General features: G+C 30.5%; 2 protein-coding genes across 9 annotated transcripts in view; one reads left to right on the top strand and one right to left on the bottom strand.

The window, feature by feature from the left end:
• LOC141454146 (extracellular sulfatase SULF-1 homolog) overlaps window positions 1-1,416 on the top strand; it is a 138,629-nt gene extending 137,213 nt beyond the window's left edge. For both annotated transcript variants that reach the window (XM_074128067.1, XM_074128060.1), the window contains one exon: window positions 251-1,416. In XM_074128067.1, coding sequence (XP_073984168.1) covers window positions 251-333 — 83 coding nt within the window. In that variant the 3' untranslated portion in view covers window positions 334-1,416. The remainder of the gene's footprint in view (window positions 1-250) is intronic.
• Window positions 1,417-1,928: 512 nt separating this feature from the next.
• On the bottom strand, window positions 1,929-23,862 carry sws (patatin like phospholipase domain containing sws). 7 transcript variants are annotated; one of them, XM_074128004.1, is made up of 29 exons: window positions 23,557-23,862; window positions 22,974-23,055; window positions 22,232-22,332; window positions 22,038-22,151; window positions 20,470-20,561; window positions 20,232-20,326; window positions 19,845-19,990; window positions 19,534-19,743; window positions 18,635-18,749; window positions 17,794-17,888; window positions 17,331-17,543; window positions 16,851-17,056; window positions 16,643-16,774; window positions 16,114-16,237; window positions 15,745-15,901; window positions 15,504-15,647; window positions 15,199-15,431; window positions 14,937-15,119; window positions 14,696-14,851; window positions 14,302-14,421; window positions 12,817-13,003; window positions 8,024-8,140; window positions 6,516-6,632; window positions 4,797-5,005; window positions 4,329-4,418; window positions 3,236-3,440; window positions 3,060-3,148; window positions 2,404-2,509; window positions 1,929-2,227 (listed from the first exon to the last, which is right to left on the bottom strand). In XM_074128004.1, exons 1-29 carry the CDS (start codon window positions 23,659-23,661, stop codon window positions 2,223-2,225), a joined length of 3,948 nt encoding a protein of 1,315 aa, XP_073984105.1. In that variant the 5' UTR covers window positions 23,662-23,862; the 3' UTR covers window positions 1,929-2,222. The 7 variants fall into 7 exon arrangements, with proteins under 7 accessions (XP_073984105.1, XP_073984102.1, XP_073984115.1 ...); XM_074128001.1 differs by having other exon boundaries at window positions 2,404-2,512; window positions 23,557-23,859; XM_074128014.1 differs by lacking the exon at window positions 23,557-23,862 and adding an exon at window positions 23,162-23,193 and having other exon boundaries at window positions 2,404-2,512.
• Window positions 23,863-23,866: the final 4 nt, after the last annotated feature.

The raw sequence follows: 23,866 nt of genomic DNA, 5'->3' as shown, positions 1-23,866 counted from the left end.
ACTTCAATGTTGCAAATCCTTATTTCCTATAGCAGAAGCGTATTTTAAAGTATGCAATAATTTCGAAATTTTCTTAACATTGGAGAACTCTTAACTAGAAAAGTTGAATATCCACTTTATTTGATATTCATATTGTCATTAGATTCGAAAAACTGTTAAAACAAATTTATGATTAATACTTGCACGTTTGTAGCTTTGTTCAAGTTGTTTACAACTAACTAGTATTAAAAAAACATTGAAAACTGTTTAGGCAGTGGCGGAGGAGACACGGCGGGCCTTATTGGAAGAACAAGCGAAGACAAAGTATTCAGCAAACGCGTACGACAACTCTAGCTTCATAAACAATGACGTATATAAAAGCAATTTTAATTATCTGTGAAAAAGGCCCTAATGTGCATTCCAATCAGTACAACATTGTCTTCGTTAAAAGAAAAAAAAAAGAAAGGATACTTTTATCATTATTTAAAATCTATTTGTTTGTTAATATAAACTTTAGAGAATGGAATGAGCTTATTTTAGGCATGCTTTCGGTTTGCAGAGCTTATATAAAGTGATTTTTGAGAGAGAGAGAGAGAGAGAGAGAGCTTACTAGTCTATATGTTTTATGTCGTGCAGTAACAATACATAATTTATGTATGTAAATTTTTAGATTAGAATAATAAAATATAAGAAAAAACACTTTATTACTTGTGAGTACTTGTGAAATTAAGTTGTAATACTGAAGAAGCAGTATTGCTTTTTTTCGTTTAAACACTACTTTTTTTTTAATTAAAAAAAGATGTACTTTAACAATATCGATTATATTGAATGGTGCAATGTTAGTTATGTACAGATCACTTGCCAAAAGTAGAAATTCTTATAGGTTCCTTGCAAATCTTGTATTGGATTATGCGTGATGATGACAAATATTTGAGCGGAAAGGGTTTATTATATTAACCTTACTACTATTTTTAAATTGATAAACTGATGTCTGGTCTCAATGAGTTTTTTTTTTATTTAAAATGTGATTCAGACACTAACGCAAATTAGCTTAGTTTCAACGAGTTTTATTAATAGCTGGTTTATTTTATCGCATGTTTTTTATGTTCTTCTTAAAGAGAGAGATGTAAATATCCAATAATTATTTTTACTTTCTATTTTTTTAATTATTTTTCGTTGTACAGTAATGTAATATATGTTTGTAAACTTTGTAAAATATTTACTATTTATATATTTATTTAAAGAAAAAAGAAATAAACAAAAATTCTTTAAATAACAATCAAAATGTTATTTGTAAACAACAATCAAGGACTGTAAACAACAAATTTAGAATTATTCCAGTCGCGAATAAATTGTAGTTGTATGTATATAAAACGAAAAATAGTCAACTATCTGTAGATTTAAATAATAATATAAACAATCGAAAGATAAATAGAACTTTTTTTTTTGTTTACCAAAAGAACCCGAATAACTATCGAAAAAATTGGACTTAAGATTTGCTATTGTATGAATTTGGTATGTGAACAAATTTTGGTGACGCGTTATTGCCATTTCAAGACAGCAGATTTGCCCGAGTGAAAAAGCGATGATTATAAATGGAGGTATATATTTATAATTCACGTTTCTTGACATTTATTTTCCTAAAAAATTGGATATTTCCAAAATCATTATAATGTAAAATGGATTAAAATGAAGCTGGTAACGCAAACATAAGCCGTAAATGTTAAAAAAACTAATAATACGTCGGTACTAATAGAATTTTACATTATGATTAAACAATTATAACAGTTTTTATCTATAGCTCGCCACTATTCTCCGACTGGTTATTAAAAGTACACGATCTAATCCGAACTCCCCATTCGCTTTACTACTTTTTTACTCTCTTTTCAATTTGAAGGAGATATAGTATACTTCAAGAACGAGGACTCTCTCACGTTAATGAATACATATTGAAAGAATAATAATAATCATATACTCTATTATCATCTATACAAAATACAAGACACATAATATACATGGCAATCTTTTACAAAGTAATTACTAGTGAAAAAAAATAAAATAAATAAATACTATTATATTTGTTTAGGAGTTACTTCAGTAAGCAAATAATTTAGGCAAATGCATATGTACAACAAAGAAGGTAACTAAATAGAATTACACTTTTATTACAATGGCCAAACTGACCCCTTGGACTAACAATTCGCACATTTTCCTTAACACCAGCTATCCACAAGTATAGGATTTCAGCCTGAAAATAAAAGTACAAAGAATCTAACTTATTATATTAAAGCATACATTTCTATTAAACTTCATGACTTGAGTGATATGTTTCCGATTCTTTTTTTTAATTTGGAAAATCATCTACATCGTTTCACAATTAATCATAAAAATCATATATTTAACATATTAATGATTCGTGAATACCTTCTGTAAGTTTAATTGACGGTTCTTCAACTTCCGATTCAGTTTCTATTTCCGGTTCCGAAAGTGAAACTCCCACACGTCTTCTTAACATTTCTGAACTACTACTCTGCTGAAATGTGATAATAAATTAATTCTTCTTATAAATTTTATTGGTATAATTGGACCGTTATTCATGTTTATACTAGATGTAAAAATACAGTTTGATATTTCATAAATGTAAGTAAGGCAGTGAAAGAAATGGAATCCAACATCAGTGCCAGCCAAAGTTTCCTAAATTTTCCTTTGCCTACAATGAGCTACGTCATGCCTACTGTTATTTGAGTGCCAATCAGTACTATGTTCCTTATATAAGAATATATATCATTTATTTTGCCTTCTACCCAAAGAAGGAAGTGTAGTGATCACGCTTAATTTTTCAAAACTCATTTTTACCGGTAATCCTTTATAAGGTTGCATTGTCTAAAAATTTTCAAATTGGAGTATCATTAGGGTTATTGTTTGGAATATCTTCGGTGGCATTAGGGGAAGGGTTTCGCAGTATTCAGGGTCTGGTTGTCCCTGATTCTCTCACCTCCACCTCTTTCAGAATATCCCTGGAGAGCATGGTTCCTTAAATGGGGGCATCTTAGGGGTAGAGTGTGATATAAGCTAAATACCTGCATAAAATCCGCGGAGGGTTCTGAAGCATAACCATGCTCTTGCGCGTCCTCTTCATCTGCCTCGTAATCATCTGACGACAGTTCATCTGAAACAAATATGTTTTTTCTAACAGTAATAAATATTAATTTTTTAATTTCATTATTAGCTGCTATTTCAGTAAGTGATTACCAACCATCATGAGTTATATCCCTGGGAAGTTTGCAAACCATTTGAGCAAGATCAGTAAATTTATACATTGATAATGCATTGTGTCCTGATGAGGACTCTTGGCCAACATCTTTAACTACTTTATGAGGTTTATTTCCTTTTAAGAAAGGTGGCGGGCCGGTTTTCATCAAAGCTGTGAAATATGTTTTCCCATGATTGTAACCAACCTCCTAAAAATGAGAGAAAGTCCATTAATATATTTAGTGCCGCTGAAGCAATAATGTAATTGGTCTAAATTAAAATAAAAAAAATTAATCCGCCGTACAAAACTCAGATATAACAATTTAATCCACCTCTAAATAGAAAAGACTGTGCTAAAATAGTTGGTTCTAAATCCATTAGTCTCTAAAGCACTGAAGAAAGATTTAGATATGTAAATACAATAATAAGTTTAATGGTGGAATACCTAGTAAATGGTAGTTGGACGTTAAGCCCCGCCTGAAAAAATAGGCGATTACTTTATTTTACTAATGGTGGAATACATTATTCATAATATTGCTTTAGGAATTTAGTTGATTTCCCATCTTCGCTCTAAATCAGTTCCTGAAGAAGGACATCAGAAGACTCCGAATTGTCGAACACTATCGAAAATTTATTATTTTTGGGCCCCAAGACAAACTTCAAATTTATTTATCACCTAATGTAAAAATTAAGTGTGTCTATCACGAAAAAAATTAAATGGACTAAGTAAGCAATTCTCATGTTTTTTCATTATACAAAATTATCTCAGTTGACCTAATATTTAAAAATTATCCATTCAATGCTGAAAATAATGAAATTCTTCAGGTATGGATCATGCAGAGGGCTATCAATATTAGTAGATATGACTATAGATACAGTCACGATTCATATAAATACCAAATTTCCCTTCTTGATAACGCTTTTAGCATTAAAAAACAAGCAATTGGCGGAAATATGAGGAAGGAATCGAGAACAGCTTAGTCTTTCAAGCTGTTAGGACTCATACTGACGCATTTATTTACTTATAATAAATAAAATTTAAGAACTTCTATAAGAACACTACTTTTGAAACTTTACAACTTCAAATAACTGTTTACCTTAATTTCATCAAAACTTCCAAACTGTAGAGTTTTGAATCTGTCTATTGGTGGTCGAATATATTCACAGTAATCGCTGGTTTTTACTTCCTAAAAAATTATTGTTTTTATAATTAAATTAAACAATACACATATTTTATTACGTTAGCAAAATAAAAGCTACCAATTTTAATTAATATAGTATCAAAAAATTAAACTTTGCTGATTTTATTCGTCAAGGCACGGAACATGTCAACTTCTTTGAACTTCCACCAGAATTACTTACTTTAATAACATGTTTTGGGTGTTATGAATAACATGAATTAATGTTTGTATTAGTCTGTTCGTTGGCTTTCTATTACAGTCTGAGAGAAACTAGAAATAAGAAATAAGTCTTCTTTGAATCAGCACAACATCCGTGCTATGTCGGATAAAAACAGCGATATTACTCACACTGCGAACCTAACGAACCGAAATAAAATTAGTTACCTCTAATTGTCTCACACAACTGACGTAAGCAAGTCTTGATTGAATCTCAGGTAGGTTGGGCACCTTAACTGGGGTTGTAAATGGTAACCTCTTCCAAAGCAGCCACCAACCAGATAGACAATCTCCATAATTAGTTAGATCGGTGTCGTCTAATGAGCCCACATCGATGGCTAATACATGGCGAGCACCGTGGGTTCGCATTACGTCAGCTGTACAGCGTTTTATGCATGTAAAGAAGAAGTATGAATGCAAGGAAAATGTATCATAATTACAATCAATAAAAATATGAAAAATTAGGAACAAAAAAAAACTTTTGGATGCAGTTAAAACTGTACTCTTACTACAGAAATGTGAATAGTTTAAGAAAGTAAAGTAATGCCTATTCTTTCGGACAGGCTATCCGTCCAATTACCAAAGGAGGAGGCTAGCAAACATACTTTACTATAAATTTCTCGTATTAACCATGATTATAACAGAAATGTTAACTGTTTGTCAATTTAACTTTGAGTTTATTGCCAAAGATGTTTTACTGCTGTAAGATCACAAATTTATTGGCTCCTCCATTGTTATGAACACCCATACGAATTTTTTAATGAAACGTACTATATAGTCCAAATTAATGTTGGTGCTAGCCTAATGTGGCTTTCTATAAAACGTCTAAGAGAAACTAAGAAAAGCGCCTTCTCCTAATTTAGTTTGATTATATTTTTCTAAAGAAGTTATAACAACCTTTTTTTTGCCCAGGGTCCATCGACTTATTATAGTAGCACACTAGATGGAACTGCTATGCCGGATAATATTAATGAATTTAAACGTCATTCTTTTATTCTGACCAGTTTTAGATTCGAATTCATTTGCAGATATTAAACCACCAGGTGTGTACAAAGAAAATTAACTTCCACTTTTAAAGCTTCGGCCATATTCTTTAAAATGTCAGCTAAATCATTAATATTGATAATATTGATATTTTGATTCTGCAACTTCGATTATATAATTAATTAATATAAGTACAAATACTTAATATCAGTGTACTTCACATCCATATTAGTAATAATTATCAGTCAGTGCGATGAAAGAATTTCATGCATAATAAGTTTAACCAGAAGGGCATATTTTTTAGTTAATCAACATTCCTTAAACTGCTCAAAAGCTTTTTCTCAAATTTTTATGACAGAATCGCACATTAAGGCCCATTTAATGCTGTTTAGTTTGTTATATGCTGTAGTTGCAAAAATTTATTGCTTTCGCCTATTTTTTACTAGGGATAATACGCCACATTAAAAAGCCTAGCATCTTTACCTGGCAACATTTCTCCCTCATCACAAAAATGAATTATGAACTGGCATACCTATAATTCCATAAAAAACTTAAGAATTCAAATCGACATTAGAAATAAACTAGGCATAAATCTATTGAAGTATAAAATATTATTTATTATCCGGTTTCATTTCACATAATGTTAATGTGGCCTCATATGAGACTTTTTCATTGATGCGATTTGTTTTTCCGGTAAGTTTTCCCGTTTTTTAAATGAAGTATACTGCAAACATATATAACTTATTTGAGACATTTTTCAGAAATAATGCAAATATTAACATTGTTTGTAGAAAAAATACCCAGTAAATGATCTTTGCAAATCACCAATATTTATTGTATAATCTGTTATTTGAACAATAATTAAACAAAAAATGGCGACAAAAATAAAAAATTGTAGTTTACCTGGAACATTATTAATGTAACATCCATCAATAAGTAAATGCCCATCAATAGTATCACACATTGGCGGTAGCACCCCAGCAATTGACATACTAGCTCTAACATATCTCCACAAAGTTCCTGTTAACCTACAGACTCTTACCACAATGAACATGATACTAGCATATATACATATACACTATGCATCAATACCATCAACAATTTGTCTTCACCACTGCCTCAAATAATAGTTCTTATTCCCCAAAAAATATTGCTTTTATACAGTTTTGCTTTAATCATTACTTTATTTTAGTATTCAATTTATGAATGATTCTAATTTTTAATAATTGTAAAAGAAGATTCAAAGAGGATTGAGGCCTAAAGCGACTTTAAAATTTAGAAGAAAACTTGTGATCAAATAGAAATATTGATTACTACTCCAAATCTAACAAGAGTGGTTAGCAGAAAGTTGAAAAACTAAAGCGATCTCTAATTGCACTTGCTTCTAATACAGCATGTGTTGGTCAATTCCCCCACCCCATTCCGCAGATACTAGAAGCCATTTAGCATCTTGTAAGCCAGCAAAGGATAATGAATCTTTGTTTGTGTTGGTGAGAATGTTAACCAAAACGTTTGGCATTCATTTACTTTTGGCGAAGCGAGCTATTGTCGGAGAACAATACTTAACTGGAGGTGCTCTCGGAGACAACCCTAAATGAAGAGTCACTGAATCTCACTTCCTTAATTCGTTTAAAAGTTTCTTGCTTTTGCTGCAAAAGCATACCATCTTTTGCCTCTATCAATTTTTTGCTGTACTTTCGTAGTCTTAATCCTTTAATTAGCTTTCTTGAGGATGAATCGGAGGATATGGTTGTTCCTTCACAACAAATAAAGCTAAAGCTTTCACTTCCTACCTCGTATACTCGCAATGGGTGAGTGTCCATCATAATTTAAACGTAAATCCCTGTGAAATCAACGCATTTAGTTCCGCCCCAGGTAATTACATTTTCCAGGAGCGAAAATTGCGGTCACTTTGTCAACGACGTTTTTCGCACAATGCAAATTGTAATCTTATTGAAGATGAAGAAAAAACATAGCATCTCCAAGGACTCGTTGGTGTTGTAATCAATGATTAGATTTCTTGACTCATTTAGAATTTCAGTTCACTGGAATTTTGTTTGGACTCCCAACCATTACTAAAACCATGGTAGAATATAAAAGCTATTTATATAGCATACAACAACAGAAAAGATAAATAAGATGTGATCATTGTAAAATTACAACGAATTTTGTTGTATAAATTGCTGCAGAAGGAATGAATTTTACAACCAATTATTAATGAAGTCTACAATTTTCATAATTAAAAACCACAAATAAACCAAAAACTTTCAAGTACACTGATTTCAAGTAGATTGCTTCGAAAAACTTGTAGGTGACATAATTATTAAATAACGTTTGACTTTATTAAGAAAAATTATTAATTGTAGTTTAAACTTATAGAATCAGATTTTACTTGATTGTGATTGCTGTACCTGGAAGATTGTTGACATATCCACCATCTAGAAGTAAATGACCATCAGTTGGATCACAGAGTGGTGGCATGTAACCAGATAAGGACATCGAGGCACGGACATACCTCCACAAAACTCCTGCAAACACAATCACCAACCTTTCTTACTACAATCATCTCGTTTTTACCATATCCGTCTTTTTCTTCCAACCGTCTACGCTTAAGCAAAGGAACCCTTGAACTTTCATGTAAATCTAGATTAGACCATTTAATTTTTAAAAACCACGTTATACACACGTTTTAATTTTTTTTTCTTTTAAAAAATCTGAACATTTTATTCAACTAATGTAAATTAATATAAATGTTAGAAAAATAACTGCAACACCCCAGGTCTAATCTAGAAGTATAAGGAATATTTTTTCAGAACTGCTACTTCTTTATTTAAAACAATTTGAATAGAATTGTGAATACAATTTGACACAAAAAGTAAAACAACATAATAAAATCAAAGTAATTATTACTTAGCCGAATTTAATTTCATAAAAGTAAACGAGAAAACTAAAATAAATCTTTAGTTAATTGATATATTCTTCACAAAGTTCTAGGAACCTATATATCAATAGAATCAATAAATAAGATGTGTAAAAGCATGAAATTTAAAAATTTATTTAAATTTTAAAATACAAATAAACAAAATTACATCAGAAGATAAAATTAAAAATTAAGATTCCTTAAAAAAATAAAATTAATAACATGATTTTTCGGAGATAACATCAGTAATCAAAGTCCAAAAAAATAAATAGGTGGAAAAGAACTACAAAATGAAAACTTTGTTACTTGGTTTTTAAATTTACTAGAAGATGAAGTAGAATGTGACAGAAGATAATCTAACAAAAAATATGTTGCAAGTCCAAACCAAGGTCCACTGAGATTAAACAATTGGTTAATTTGAAATTCGAATAAATCAAGTTGCAGCATATGTTTCGCATTGTCAACTCAATCCTAAATATGCAAGAAGCAACAAGATGAACACAAAATAAATGGAAAATGACTGACGGAATCAATGACGGCATACAAGAACTCATCACAAAAGTTTCAGAGTGCATCTTTAAAGAGGGAATTATGTCGTACGGTCAGAAATTTCTATTACAGAACAAATACACTTTGAAAGCACCAGGTAAAAAATGAAAACAGTTACATCACAAAAGAAACAAGGCTAACAATGTACAAACTTTCAACACAGGGTGCATTACAGGAACAATGTTTTCTGAACCAATCACAGGCAAGCAAATCTGATCTATTATAGATAAAAAAAAATTTTTTTAAACAAATGTAGAGTAAATGATTGTTGAAAAGGTGTTTTTAGAAGTAATGGACTTTGGTAATAATAAATTATGGCTCCATTCCGAAATGAATAAAACACAATTTATATTTTTAGAAATATTTATTTCTAGGTGCAAGCAACAATTACAAAGAGCAAAAATATTTTGCAAATTATTAATCTAAAAAAAATAAAGAAATTCTCCTTTATTTGATATAAGAAAAAAATTATTGTTGATGGTATGATGAACGAATTATTAAATTATTTAAATCACAATTAAAAGTTTTGATTACGTATAAAGAAAATATTTAACGGATATTAGTGTAAAAACAAGTAAATACTATTATGAAGCAGCTGTGTGTAAAGTAAGCACAGCACTGCAAGGAATCTAAAAGTTCTACAAAATAAAAACTATTATTCTACTTTCATGCAAATTCACTGCAGAATGCAGAAGTCCCAAGCATTTTAAAACTATACAATTTGGGTCCCTAATCTCCACATTTTTAAAAATAAAGGCTTCGCCGAGAATCTGTTACAAAAGGTTTCCAAAAATGTATTTTCAAAACGAATATTAAACGAAAAGTAATACATTATTACATATTTACTTTTGATTTGCATGATTTTCAATAGAAATTAGATCTAATATTAAAAAATTAGTATTCGACTTTCGTCCTGACGAATTAATTGCTTTAAACCGAAGTGTCGTCAATTCCCTTAATGGAATTCAGGCAGTTGTCACAGTTTATATTCAACAGACATTAATTCCAAATGTTAACTAGGGTGTTTAAAGTAAGAGATCTCATGAAACTGTTGGGTCTAACAGTATAATCAGGTCCTGAAATAAAAACACACCGAACTTAAGGGAATTGAACAAACCGAAGCGAAAGCTAAAGAGGCACTTCTTTTTTTTAGTACTGAAGATAAAATTAAAAGTGAAAAAACAATTTTTTATAAAAGATAGTGAATAGTTTGATAGAAACTTTCGCGTATATTTAGTAAACTAAATGCCTATGGGCTTTTCGTCCAACTAATTATGTGCTGTGGATGGAGGCGACTAATAAACGTACTTTAATAATTCATTCTCATATTAAAGCCATTAAATAAAATCCAAGGATAGACAGGAATCAACCCAGATCCACAATGAATTTTAGCTTTGCGTGCCTCATCTATAACCGCTACGCTATCGTGGCGCTTGTGAATGTAGAACCGCTCCCGAATGACCACTAAATGCTACATGCACTCATTATCATTACGGCACCGTTTAACTTCCGATTTATCCACTACTTTTATACACACCGCAGATAAACACGATAAACACAACAGATGCTAACCATTCAATATCTGCTAGCCCGTTAAGGTAGATTTTTAGATCTTAGATTAGCCTTTGGGTCGCAATCATTCGTTCTCTATATATTTCCTAAGTATTGCTTTTCTGGCTAATTCAACCAACAGAAAATTTAGTCTTTATTTGATATGGCCTTATTTTAATATTTAATCTCTAACTAATTCCTACTTTAATTCCTATTTGTGCTCAGAGAACATAAGAGTATTCGCCCATTTGCAGGGTAATTAGAAAACAAGTTATGTGAAATTAAATTCTGAAAATTTTCTAGTAAGTTTAATTAGATGAAAACGCTTTTGGAGACGAAGTTACAATATATTCTTACTGTTTTCCGACATCTTCTGCTGTAAACAGCTTGCTTCAACATTCATGTGTTTACATACTATTTGGACTGCCGAAACGTTATATTTCCAAAATATTTTAGCCTTGCACTTGAAGAGCTTTCAATAAACAAAATAATTTAAAATCTGGTATAATAAAATATACAAAAAAGAAGAAAAACTCTTCATTAGAATATAATATAATTTGCACGGGATAAATACGAGTCCATAATATACTCCTTTTGACATGTAAAAAAGAGAACTCACACATAGGTTTTTTCCCAGAACTGACATAGTTTACACACAACATAGATGAATTTCAAAGGGACTAATTATTCAAGAAGCTCTTAATGATTGGAGGATATAATATTTTTAATATTACTATACGTAGTAATATTTTATCAATAAACGCTTGACATTTCTTGGTAGTCAATCTTGGAGCTTTACAAAATGCCCAACATTTAAAGTTTTTTTTTTAAGATAAAAAACAAATTTTGAGAAACGTATAACCTACAGATTCCATATAAATAAAATTATCGCTACTAGTCTCCTGCGAATATTTAAAAATTCACATTTTAATTTAGTTTAACTGAATTGTAAATCGCAAGTAATTAATTTCAAAGATCTATTACAAAAATAATAAAATTAGTTCAGAAATAAATTATAAGATGTTATGAAACTTTTTTGGCAATATTTATCATGTATTGTATTTGAGTAAATAACTGCACAAGGCCAAACGTATTGTATTTTTTAAGTTCATTACTTCTAAGATTTGAAACTTCTACATAACAACTAATTAAAAAGTTATCAAAACTAAGATATCACATTAAAAGTACTGGAAGTAAAAATAGGTAAAAAAAAAAGTTCCATAAACAAAACTTTTCAAGAACAAGTAAAACAAGTGTTTTTCTGCAGTGTTCATGCATTCCTACAAATAGAGCCCAATTTCTATTTTTAAAAGGAGAAAATAAACAGTTTCCAAGCCTTTACTAAAGATTTAAACAGGATTTTACATTCTTAAAAACTTTTTAAGCAAATTTTCTGCCTACCGTGATCCTCAAAAAGCAACAAGCAAAAGCAATAAAAAAAGTAAACACCTTAAAAAATAAATAAATGAAACAATATTCAACTATTCTCATTTATCTGTCACATACATTTATTATGTGGGAAATGAAAGACAATTTCAATTTTCTTTAGAGGAAAAAATAATGTTGCAACACAGAAGTAGGTCCCTCTTAAATTATTTAGTAAGTACATATCTTTTAAGAAACCTTTTCAAGAGGCAATTGCATATACTCATAAATAGTTAACAATAGGGAATTTTAGTACATAAGTAAAATAGGCAGGGAAGAACGGTCAAAAAATAGTCACTCGCCTTTAGAAGGGTACTCAGTGTTTTACAGACAGAAGTCAAGGGCTCAATTCAACTGATATTAATTGCAATGGATTTCCATTGATTGAAAAAAAATTAAAACTTGAAATTACTATACTCATACGTCACAAATTAAAGAATTCACTTAGTCAATCTGAAAAATTGATGATGAGTAAGCAAAGAAAAAAAAGAAACTCAATAACAATACAAATCAGTAATAAAGAAGGATCCAAAGAAAAGATAAAAGAATCATCTGAATAAAAATCTATTTGAAACTTCAAAGGAAAAAATAAATAACACAAATATCATTCTTGGAAGAGAGAAATATAAGCTTTAAAATTCAAGCAAGGACCGAAAACCGAGCTAAATTGATAAAGCAATAAATTATTATATTTTTAATAGTAAAAATTGTATTCACAAAAAAAAAGAAAAAAAAGTGGGAAGTGAAATTGTAACTGACCGTGCGTATGGACTCGCATTGTTGAAGCAGTAATGTCCGTGCTGACTGTAAAGTAAGGCACCCACAAATCTTCAATTCTTGTCTCTCCAAAAGCATTGGTTAGTGTCCGATTGAATGCTCGTCCAGTGAACATTGAAGTCACAGGATAAGTGAGATCGAATATTAAAGCCCACCACTTGTTCATTTTCTACAGCAATGATTGAAGATGAATGTATAAATTTAAATTAGAAATACATAACAAAAACTTACAGCTTAAAAAGTTAATTATAAGTGTTGATTAAACATCAAAAGGTGAACAAATCAGTTAGTATCTAATATGCCATTCGACTTCAGCTGGTATAAGTAACCAGTTAAAAACATTAATAATACAATTAATAATAATTAAAATAAATAAATAATAATAATAATAATAATAGTAATATAACAAATGATAATTTTGAATGTGGGATGATGAGCCCAAAGGATGAGTGAGGCTGTCTCCTCTTCTAATGCATACACAGCGTACCATCAAAAGGCATTTCTTCATAAAATTTCCAATTAAATGACGCTACATTTATAAAAATTGTTCACGCGTCGAATATTTGGCACGATTGTATTATTTAATTAGGATTACACCAGGATGGTACGTTGAATTTACGAAGGAAATCGCTAATCCCTTCATATTAACAAATTTATCAGAATCGGGCCGAGATTTACTGAATTATTGCAAGGAACAATTACAAGGAAACAAAAAACATTTCTCAAAACCCTTTCTAGCCAAATTTTGCCGTTTTTCTCCAAATCTATTTGTTTTACGTTATTGCTGTTATACCTTTTATAGGTAAAGTTAAAAAAAAAATAAGCCAGGAGTTTTTAATAGGTACGCTTTTCGTAAATTTGGAGTTTTCTCTTTTTTTTCCTATCCTACCGGACAATTTTAATCCGTTGTCACTAAAAAGAAAATATTACACCTAATAAGAAGCTTCTAGCTGTCTTCTATTTCGTCTAGTTTGGAGCACTAACAAAGAAATGACTTGCCCCAAACCGGGATGGAGATCTTAGAGGACAAGTATGAAGATGGGAACATAAAAACATAAAAATAAACATTCGAGATCTATGGAAAAATTTCTCAATATCTTTTACTCGGGTATTCACTCAATTATAAAATATCTCCAGTTTAATTTAGCAGGGATATTGGATCACCAAAAAAGGCCATATCGACCGAGCAAGTGTGGATGGCGCAGCAATTCTTTTAATGCGGTCACTAACACTTTTGTAAAAAAAACTTCAACCCGGAAACAAAAAGGCGTTAAAAAAGTATTATTCTGGAGGAAAACTCACAGATTAGAATTGTATAGCTAATTTCAACAGATAAAAAATTTCAGCGTCCCTAATAATTTCGCTATATTTGAGGGTAACCTTAAATTTCATTTTAGAACTATGATTTTATGATTTTAGATTTTATGATGTATTGCAATAAAAAAAATAGAAATAAAACAAACAAACCTGAGACCATTCCCTGGCCTTCTGTGTGAGAGTTGTGGTATCTCTGTACATGCACCAAAGTCCTCCAATAAAAGCACCAATACTGACACCGCCGACCATGTCAATAGGAATGCCAGCTTCCTAAAAGTAGTATTAGATTATAAAAAATGTGTGGCAAACAAAACATAAAAATCTAAATTTATCATCTGAACCCAGTTTTGGACAAAATGTATTTAAAATAACCATTAAATAATAATGAAGTGTTATCATATACAAGAGTGAATGTATTTACTTGTGGAACTAGGGAGACGTAGTAAATTTCAAATAATTTTTTTTTAGGTCAAATTATTGATTAGTCAATTATGCAATAAACTAAGGAAGAGATTGATTCAGAGGTTAAATACTCCAACACTACCTCTATAGCTTTTATCATGCCAACATGTGATGCTCCTTTGGCACCTCCTCCTCCTAAGACCAATCCAACAGAAGTACCAGTTAGCCACCTAGCCAATCTTGAGAAATCTGAATGTACATTCGCCTCAGACATTAATACTTTAGCATACATATCATTCTGAAACCAAATAAAAATAGTTTAAATAGCAACATACAAAATTACCAAACACCGCAACTTTCGGAAAAACTTTCGGAAAACTTACTAATCTATACTGAGATCTTATAGAAAACATTCGCTTGCTACAAAGAATATGATGATGACAAGATATCCACTGTCTCATATTCAACCATTCAATAGTATTGTTGGGCCTGTCTCCACCCTCCTTATGTAACAGTACAAGTTCCTTTTGAGTTCTAATCGCGAGCCTTTCTATTTCTTGTTCTATCTAAATAATTAAGAATGAAATAGTAATGATTTCAATTTTTTTTTTAAATTGTTAGAATTAACACGAAAAATGATATTACCTTTCCAATACTTGGTTCTCGAAACCCAAGTCCTACGATAAGTATACAATCCGCTTGCCGAAGACATCTTTGCGACCAAGCAGTAAATGAATGATCACATTGGTACAATGTGATTTTATGTTGATCCTCTTGTTGGGCTAACCAAGAAGTAAGCCTATACTCTTGGGTAACTTCCATCGCAGATACTCCTAACGTTTTACGAACTAATTCAGAAGTGAGGCGGAGAACTGTACCTAATTTATATTAAATTACTTTTAGAAGCGATTCGTTTAGGTATTTATGAATTTAATTAATAATTATCAAACCTATAGAACACAACGAATGATATAGTTCGTAGGTGAACGCTGTCACGGGAACATCTTCTGAAACAGGTACTATAGCAACCGTACTAAAATTATTATGTGCAGGCCGATTATCCACTTTACCAAGGCTTGGATTCTGCCAGGATCCTTTGATAAACAAACGTTAATAAAATATTTATAACAAGGACTAAAAAAAAATTAATTAAAACAATATAAATTACAAAATTAAATGAAAAATAATAACCGAGAATACGATGGCCCAGCAAATTTATTAAGCGAGTAACAACTATAGGAAATCTTAGCTTTATAGCATTAAAAAGCCCTTCCGGTAACTTTGCAAGTTCAGAATCTCGAACAGCTATTACTGTAGTACTTCTAGGAGTTTGGGTAACCATTTCTACCTGTAAAAAAGAAACTATTAAAAAAAAACATCCATCTCAGTTCCAAGGAATAAAATCCTACAGTACAGTGTTACTTTTAGTTTTGAGTGTTAAAGATAACCATATTTAATGATTGATTGAAAGATTTTAAGAAATAAAATTTATAGCAAAAATATAAAGAAGTACTATAATTTTCTATTGCTGTTAAAAAATAATAATAAAAACAAACTAACAATGCCCACAAGATCGCCTTTGCCATATTCACCCACGAGCTCCTTTTTACCATTCGAGTGCGTGATAACAGACCTTAGACGTCCACTAAGTACTATATAAGTACAATCTGAGTCATCTCCTTGCCTAAAATAATTTTAACATTTCAAAAGAAATAATAAGGACAATGACTATACGTATTAAAACAAATTCAACATGTTTTCCTAATAAAATCTCAAATTAAATTAAAGTGTTCATAAATCAATAATTCTGTAGAGTTTGATTTTCATTTAAAAAGTACAATTTTTAACCCTGAAAGAATTACAGAAAGTTAGCTAATCACAAAAATCTGTATTTCTGATAATGTCCCGCCTCAGGTAGACCGAAACATAAGACGACAATAAAATGATGAAAATGTGACCAGAAAATAGTGAAATGTTCGTAATGATTTGTTTGGAACTGTTTTCGTACCATAGCATGCAAAAGACAACCTACTTGAGATCCGAGTATTCTCTTTATTTTACTTTCAACCAGAAAGAAACATTAACTTACCTGTATACTGCTCGTCCACTCTCTAGGAAAACCCAATCCAAAGCAAAATCAACTTGCCTAACAAAAGGTGACAATCTTCTGACTACAGTATGGGCAATATGAAGCACAACTTTAGGTTTCTCTCTCAAAATACTGTGAAACAAATTTTATCAGTTATTAAAACGAAATATCAAAAACTAATATTTGAAAAGGATCATCTCAAACTTACGTATAAACAGTTGTCTTCGAGAGAAGCGCTATACAAGAATTATGTTTTGTACGAATAGTAAAGAAACTAGGTTCACCAGTGAGCACAGCCAGGCCTCCAACTATCTCTCCAGGATAGGCAGTAAACATGTGAACTTCTTCATCCATGTCGGCTGTTTTTTGAGACACCACCAACGATCCACTCAACAGATAAACAAGGGCTACATCCTGTTTGTAATGACATTTAAATGTTTCTTTAATAACCCAATTAAAACAAGCTACATACTACATTATATTAATAGAATACTTATGATAAATAAATCAGTGACTGATTTTGAGGAGATTATTTTCATGAATTTTTAGAAGAGCAAAACACATGTATCTTACAATAGCCATAATTATCTACCAATTTAAATTCATATTGAAATAATATTCACTATTCATAAACCGTTTTACTCTCGCAAATATACAGGCAATAAGCAAAGATAACGTTAATACCAACTTTGTGCGATTCCTCTTTCATCAGATAAGTACCAGCTGGGACATGTCTGATTTCCACCTTTCCATTCATTATAGTTGATTTTTCTTCAAGACCTAGTTCTTGGATAAATGCATCAGTGGCCAGTTTGATTTGAAGTTGTTCGTCAATACTTTCTAAACTTTTTCTACTTATGCTACCTCTATTGCTGACTAAATGAGCTAATAGTTTTTCATCCTAAAATAAATTAAGTAAATAAACAAGTTTTTCATGAGTAATTCTTATCTGGAAAATGTTTTTCTTCATCTAAATGACCAAGGAGATTATAAAAATTTATTAATTCCATCCTAAAAATAAAATAAGTACTACTCTAAATATTCACAACAACATTAATTAAAATTATAACTGTTTAGATGATGAGAATACATAGTAACTAAAAAACAAATGAATACAATCAAACTCAGATACAAAAATTAAAATTACAAACCTGAGTTTCTGATGGAGGGACTGAATTTGAATTGGGCTTCAAATCAAAAGAGGAACGTGATTTACGAGCCTGACTGCTGGCCTCATCCTCATCACCTAATCAATAAAATATTAGTGAAGAATCTGTTTGTTAACATGAAATAACTTCTACTTAAAAATGTTTATATAAAAATGACTGTCTTTAAATCAAAATCGTTTTTTTCTTTTCTTTTTTTTAGATCACTTGTAAGAATTCATTTGTATTAATGTTTAAAAGTGTAGGAATCCCTTATCATTCCTCGGGTTTCTTATCAAAAATTCCTGCCAGCAAGTTGTTAAAATTTGATTTATAACATTTTATTAATTTTAATTTACATGGTTTTTGTGTGATAGCGAGGGGTGGGGATACGAGTAATCTTGCTGGAAAAATCTTGTTAACGGTAGCCTAAGGCTGGATAACGCAGAGTAATATGCGTGTAAATTATATCTAGTAATTGAGGGAGAAGTCCATCAGGAACGAATTCGTGAGGATATTTCCTTCAAAGGTCTAGTAACTTTGATTCTTTCCCTCTCAATTCTATCTTGTACGATCCGGAAATATCGATGTTCCAAAGGTATTTTCCACGATTTAACTATTTACTACCAAGTTTTAGCACCCAGTTATTCATATAATATGTATTGATAAAACCAGAAATGTATATTTCTTAAGTTTGTAGTATGTATTATGTTCGCATAAGTCAAGTCAATGTAAATGGCAATTTAAATCCACGATTTTTTTTTTTTTTCAACAGCAAAAAGCTCATTTCCATTGATGCTCAAAAATCTCCAATTATAGAGGGAAAAAAAAATCATTCTTTGCTTACCAATATTACTCGAACCAGTAACAATCATAAAATTAAAAGCTTCTTCTTTACTAAATGAGGAATCAGCTCTGGTTTTTACAGGAGATCCATTACTTGGTTTCTTCCTCTCTTTACCCTGAAAAAAAACTTGTATTTTATAATTTTTTTTGGAAGAGACAAGTTTTTCATGAGTAATTCTTATCTGGAAAATGTTTTTCTTCATCTAAATGACCAAGGAGATTATAAAAATTTATTAATTAGTGATTATTAATTACTTAAAATTAAAGATGTGCTGAGATCTTAAGGAATTTTCGTTAGTACTTGCTATTTCTTTCTACAGTTATGTAGTTACGACAAGAAGTTACTGGTAAAAAATTTCATGTACATAATTTATTTTTTAACTGTTAAGGAAGTAGCTCGAGTTTTCCTCTATAAGATTCGAAAACGTATATATCTCCACCGGGTAAAGGAGAGGAAACTCTCTTGTGATCTTAAGATTTATATTCTATCGGATTGCAATGCAATCGCTGGTTTGCAGCGTAAGGCCTCAGGCACTTAAAGACGAGAGAAGAAATTTCGCTTAGTGAGAAATTCTGGATTTAGTAAAAAAAAAAAGCTAGAACTATATGGTGTTTAGAATAATAGATAACTTTTTTTCTTGGGATGTCGTTAAGATAGAGTAGAGCCCTGTAAGACTGGCAGGAAGAGGTGGACTAATATGAATGAATGAATGACATGTGCTGATACATATCACTAATTGAACTGATGATCGCCTATTTTGTAGAAATTCTAGTGTGATGCCAATCGCCGAAAGAAATGGTCCTGGTATTTTTAAAAGAAAGAAAGAAAGTTAGTGATAGTAAAAACAAAAACAAAAAAGAAAGTTAAAAAAATAAAAACTGTTTAACTCAGTTACTCACCGGTTTGACTAGTTCTGCAGTTAGTCCTAAATACTGATGAAGAGCTGTAAAAGTTACTCTTTGTAATCGAACCATAATTACTTGCATTATTCTAATAAATGAATCAGGATATTCTTGAAAAACTTCCTGAAAGGCTGCCATTGGTAACCTAACTACTGTAGAATCTTCAATGGCACGAGCGGACACAGTTCTATAAGGATGTGGATGACCCTAAGAAAAAAGAATATATCTGTAAGATACAAATAACATAAAGGGTGTCAACGCAAATAGCTATTCATTTTTGAACTTTTAGTTAATTCCATCAAACTGACCGTTAACACATCTGTAAAACTCAACAAGGATGTTACAGAATCTCCAGTTTTAACAATTTTTAATGAAATAGTACTTCCATCGTTACTATTCACAAATACATTAACTTTACCATTCTGTACCACGTAAAAATTTTCATCTGGATCACCTGCAATACATTTTATGAAAATTAACTAACATTCTACTATTCGAAGATATTTTCTTTATTTATTTTTTATGTCAGCCAGATTCATTCAGACTCCATCAACTGGCTTTTGGAGTACGAAAGAGTTGTTTATTTTTTATTACTTAAAATATAAAATTTTACAATGTTGCACTTAATAAAAATAAAATACGGCTTTCATTGGATTTGCTAGATAAGCTAATTATAAATTCAGAATTTTTCTCACCTATTTTAAAAAGGAACGTGCCAGCTGGTAACGTCAAAATATCAGTATGCTTGCAAAGTTTTAGAAAAATAGGTTTTTCAAAATGTCCAAAGACTCTGAAAAAGAAAACATGTAGACATGTCAGAGAATATTTAAAATTAAATCAAGGAAATATGAATGAAAAGAATCTTACTTAGCGTAATTAAAAAAATAAATATCAAAATTTATGTTGTAAAAATACAGTTTCAAATAGCAATACCTAATACTTTGCAGCATATAAAATGCATCCGGTGGTACTTTTTGATCATCCTTTAAATCTTCCTGCAAATATTCTGCAGGTGGTTCGGAAGTCTGAATAAAGAACACAATAAATAATGAAGTTATCACTTCATTAGTACATTTAAAAATTAAACAAAATTCAAATTACTCTAATATTGTACATCTTTTCTTTTTTTAATTTAGGTTCATTTTAAATTCACAACAAACAAATGTATTTCTGCTGAAGTATAATAAAATTATGAACACATAGAAGCATTAAGCCAACAGACCTTGAGCACTTTCCACATTTTTTATCTAGTAATTCAATAGAACCAATACATTATGCAATTACTTGGAACTTACAAAAAGCGTACATTTCCTGCACTTCAAGAATTAAGGGCAAAGATTATTGTAGAGATTTTTGACTATCACCATACACACACACTGAACGATTTATCCATATCATAAATTCAATTGCCAATTTACTTTTTTAATCGAAATTTGTTTGTAAGCTTCATTAAAAATTAAATCAAATAAATAAAACTGTAAATTAATTGTATCCTTTACAAACTGAGAGCAAAAATTACTTTTGTAATTCATTGCACATCTGAGCAATAACCCATAAACATTTCTTAAGTCTAAGTCAATTAAATACAAATAGTTCAACAACTTTGTGGTTACTTAGTGGTTACCAACGGTAAAACTGCTGCTTCTATATAATTCTTAACTAGTTGAATTCCACTAAGGTCCTTACTCTGAACTGATTCAAACAGCTTTATTCACTCAAGGCGAAACTAGGAGCATCCGTAAAGATGTCAGGCAATTCGGAAAAAATTTCATGCAGCATAACATGAATTGAACCAACTAACTAACTACTCCGAAAGCGTAGAAACAATGTTCAAAAAAGAAACATGGAATTTTATTTTACTATTAAAAAAAAAAATTAGTGTTTGATCGAAAACAATAAGTTTCCATCTGGGTAGTGATATGAAATAACTTTCTCGAATTAAATGTCTAGGCTACAAAAGGCCAATTTTTTCAGACCTCAAATACTTACTAAATATTTTAGATTCCAATTGACAGTTCATTAGTTCCCTTACTATCACTGATAAGAAATCGGGAAAACTTAAACCTTGTTTTCTGAAGGATACTCAAGAAAAATAAATTTAACATGACTGCTTTCTGAAACGGTAAGTAGTAAAATTATCGTATACATTTCATAGATGGATTATAGAGAGAGTAACTTCAATCCAATATAACCCGACTTAACGTTACATGAGTATTTGGGAATGATTTATTTTTTTTACACAGAGACGCAAAGTTCCCTGAACCTGTGGCAAATTTACCTTCCCCGACAGGAAAGTAGAAGAAAGATAAGATCTATTTTTTATATTAACGATTTCCATCAAAATGAAAGAAAATAAAAACACCTCAATCTGAGCGATGTCTAAGTCTAGCAGTTTTTGGAAGTTAACTTTCTTTCTATTGACTTAAGTCCATTTTTTTATTCAAACTTATCTGAATATAAAAAAATTATAATTTTAATTAAAGCAAAAAATAAATAAATACTATTAGCTGAAGTGGGCGTTCGGCTTCCTTCTTTAAGCGAAGAATACGGTTTGCGAACTTTAAAACAAGTTTTCTTTTTTTCCCTTGCTTTACTTGACCCGAAATAATTTTCATCTGCAAAATAAAAAAAATAATTATATAAAATGTTTAAAAAAAAAATGCGAGAAAAGATAAAGATTTGAAATTATTTTTACCTTCCTGAGCATTTTGCGTCCATAAAAAAGGACTTTGTCTCGTTTCCGAAATCTTGGTCTGGTTTGTCCAACTCCAACCAGTTTTTTTACCTCCGGTAACACTAAAAATATAAAGTGTGCTTGCGAATACATTTTGTTACCTGTTTATTTATTCTATTAACACTTAACCCTATGAGACGATCCCGGTTTCGAATCCAGATACTGGCGCTTAGATTTTCTATTCCTAAGAGCTTCTTACAGCTTACTGACCAATAATGGACAGATTGTCTTTAACAATCCTTAATATTCAGATTGTCCGTAAGCCTGCATGAAAACATTTCCCGGCGCTAATAACCTAAGGTGTTTTCGCGCCTTAAATACAAATAAAAAAAACTAGAATTTTAATTAAATCATGATCGCTTGATAACGAGGGTTTGAAGTCCGTATCACAGATAAATTCAATGCCATTCTAAATCTTGCTGATTACAAATGTGATTTGTATATCGTGACTTGAAACAGAAAACTGTTTCTTCATTACATTTAATCAGAATTAGCTTTTTCTGTAACACACCTGCACAAGAGGCATATTATGCAATTTTGATTACAAACACAGTCAAGGACTATTTATCAAACCCTGAAATTTTAATTTCATGCGAAAGTTTGTAAGATATTACATAAACAAAAATCTACTTTGAACATTCAAGAAAATTCACATAAACTTTTAATTTTTATGGAATTGATGTACTTTATATTTCTTAATTACCTTTGTTCTTCCATTTCCTTACAATAAAAAGAACTACCACAAATAATATCGAACATGAAAATAATATCACAAAGAGTACAATCTGGAAAAAAAAAAAATTGACCAAGTTAAGTCAAATAAATTAAATTTTTAATAGTTCAAAGATTAAAAAAAAAAGGAGAGGGAATTAGTAAGACGAATTAATCTACCATTTCACTTAATTCACCAATGTTTCAATTTATTGTTAACTATTAGATGTGTTAAGACCAAATAAAAGTTTTTGAAAAATGAACATGAAGTAGCTGACTACTGCTTCTAATCTGTTGTAATACCTTATCACCTCTTTATTATCTCACAATCTAATATCCACCACTTTTTAGTTTTATAACTTTTATAATAAATGATGATTCTCCATTAATAAAACTATTGTCCTTTTAACAAGAAAACTAAAGTCGTTCTTCAACTCATAGATTTTATAAAATACACCGAAAAATAAGGGCTCCGTAATGTTATTATGAAAGAGACGAATAACTGGATAATAAGTAATATGAATATAGTCAACTCTTAGTGTATCTAATTTTTTTCTTTATTTGTTTTCAATTACCTGCCAATTGTCATTCACATCCAATCCCAGCAATGGAATCCATTTTCCTACAATGAAAGAACTAATGTCCCTATTCAAATCATAAAATAACTGCACTAAATCCATATTTAATAGAGCTCATTTCAAAATTAATGCTCCAATCAAGCATTGAAATAAAAATTTAGAGATTTTAGAAAATATTTCGCAAGTTACGCTCAGACTCTTGTCCTACCGATAAGTAAACGCTCTGTATAACCATAAGTATAACATTCCAGCTGGAGCTGGTTCTCGATCACAATATCAACAAAAAAAAAAGCATTGATAACAACTA

This window comes from Rhodnius prolixus, unplaced genomic scaffold, assembly GCF_049639745.1.
Source record: "Rhodnius prolixus isolate KJV_2025 unplaced genomic scaffold, Rpr scaffold_1, whole genome shotgun sequence".
NCBI lineage: Eukaryota > Metazoa > Arthropoda > Insecta > Hemiptera > Reduviidae > Rhodnius > Rhodnius prolixus.
This window is presented reverse-complemented; position numbering and strand designations above follow the sequence as displayed.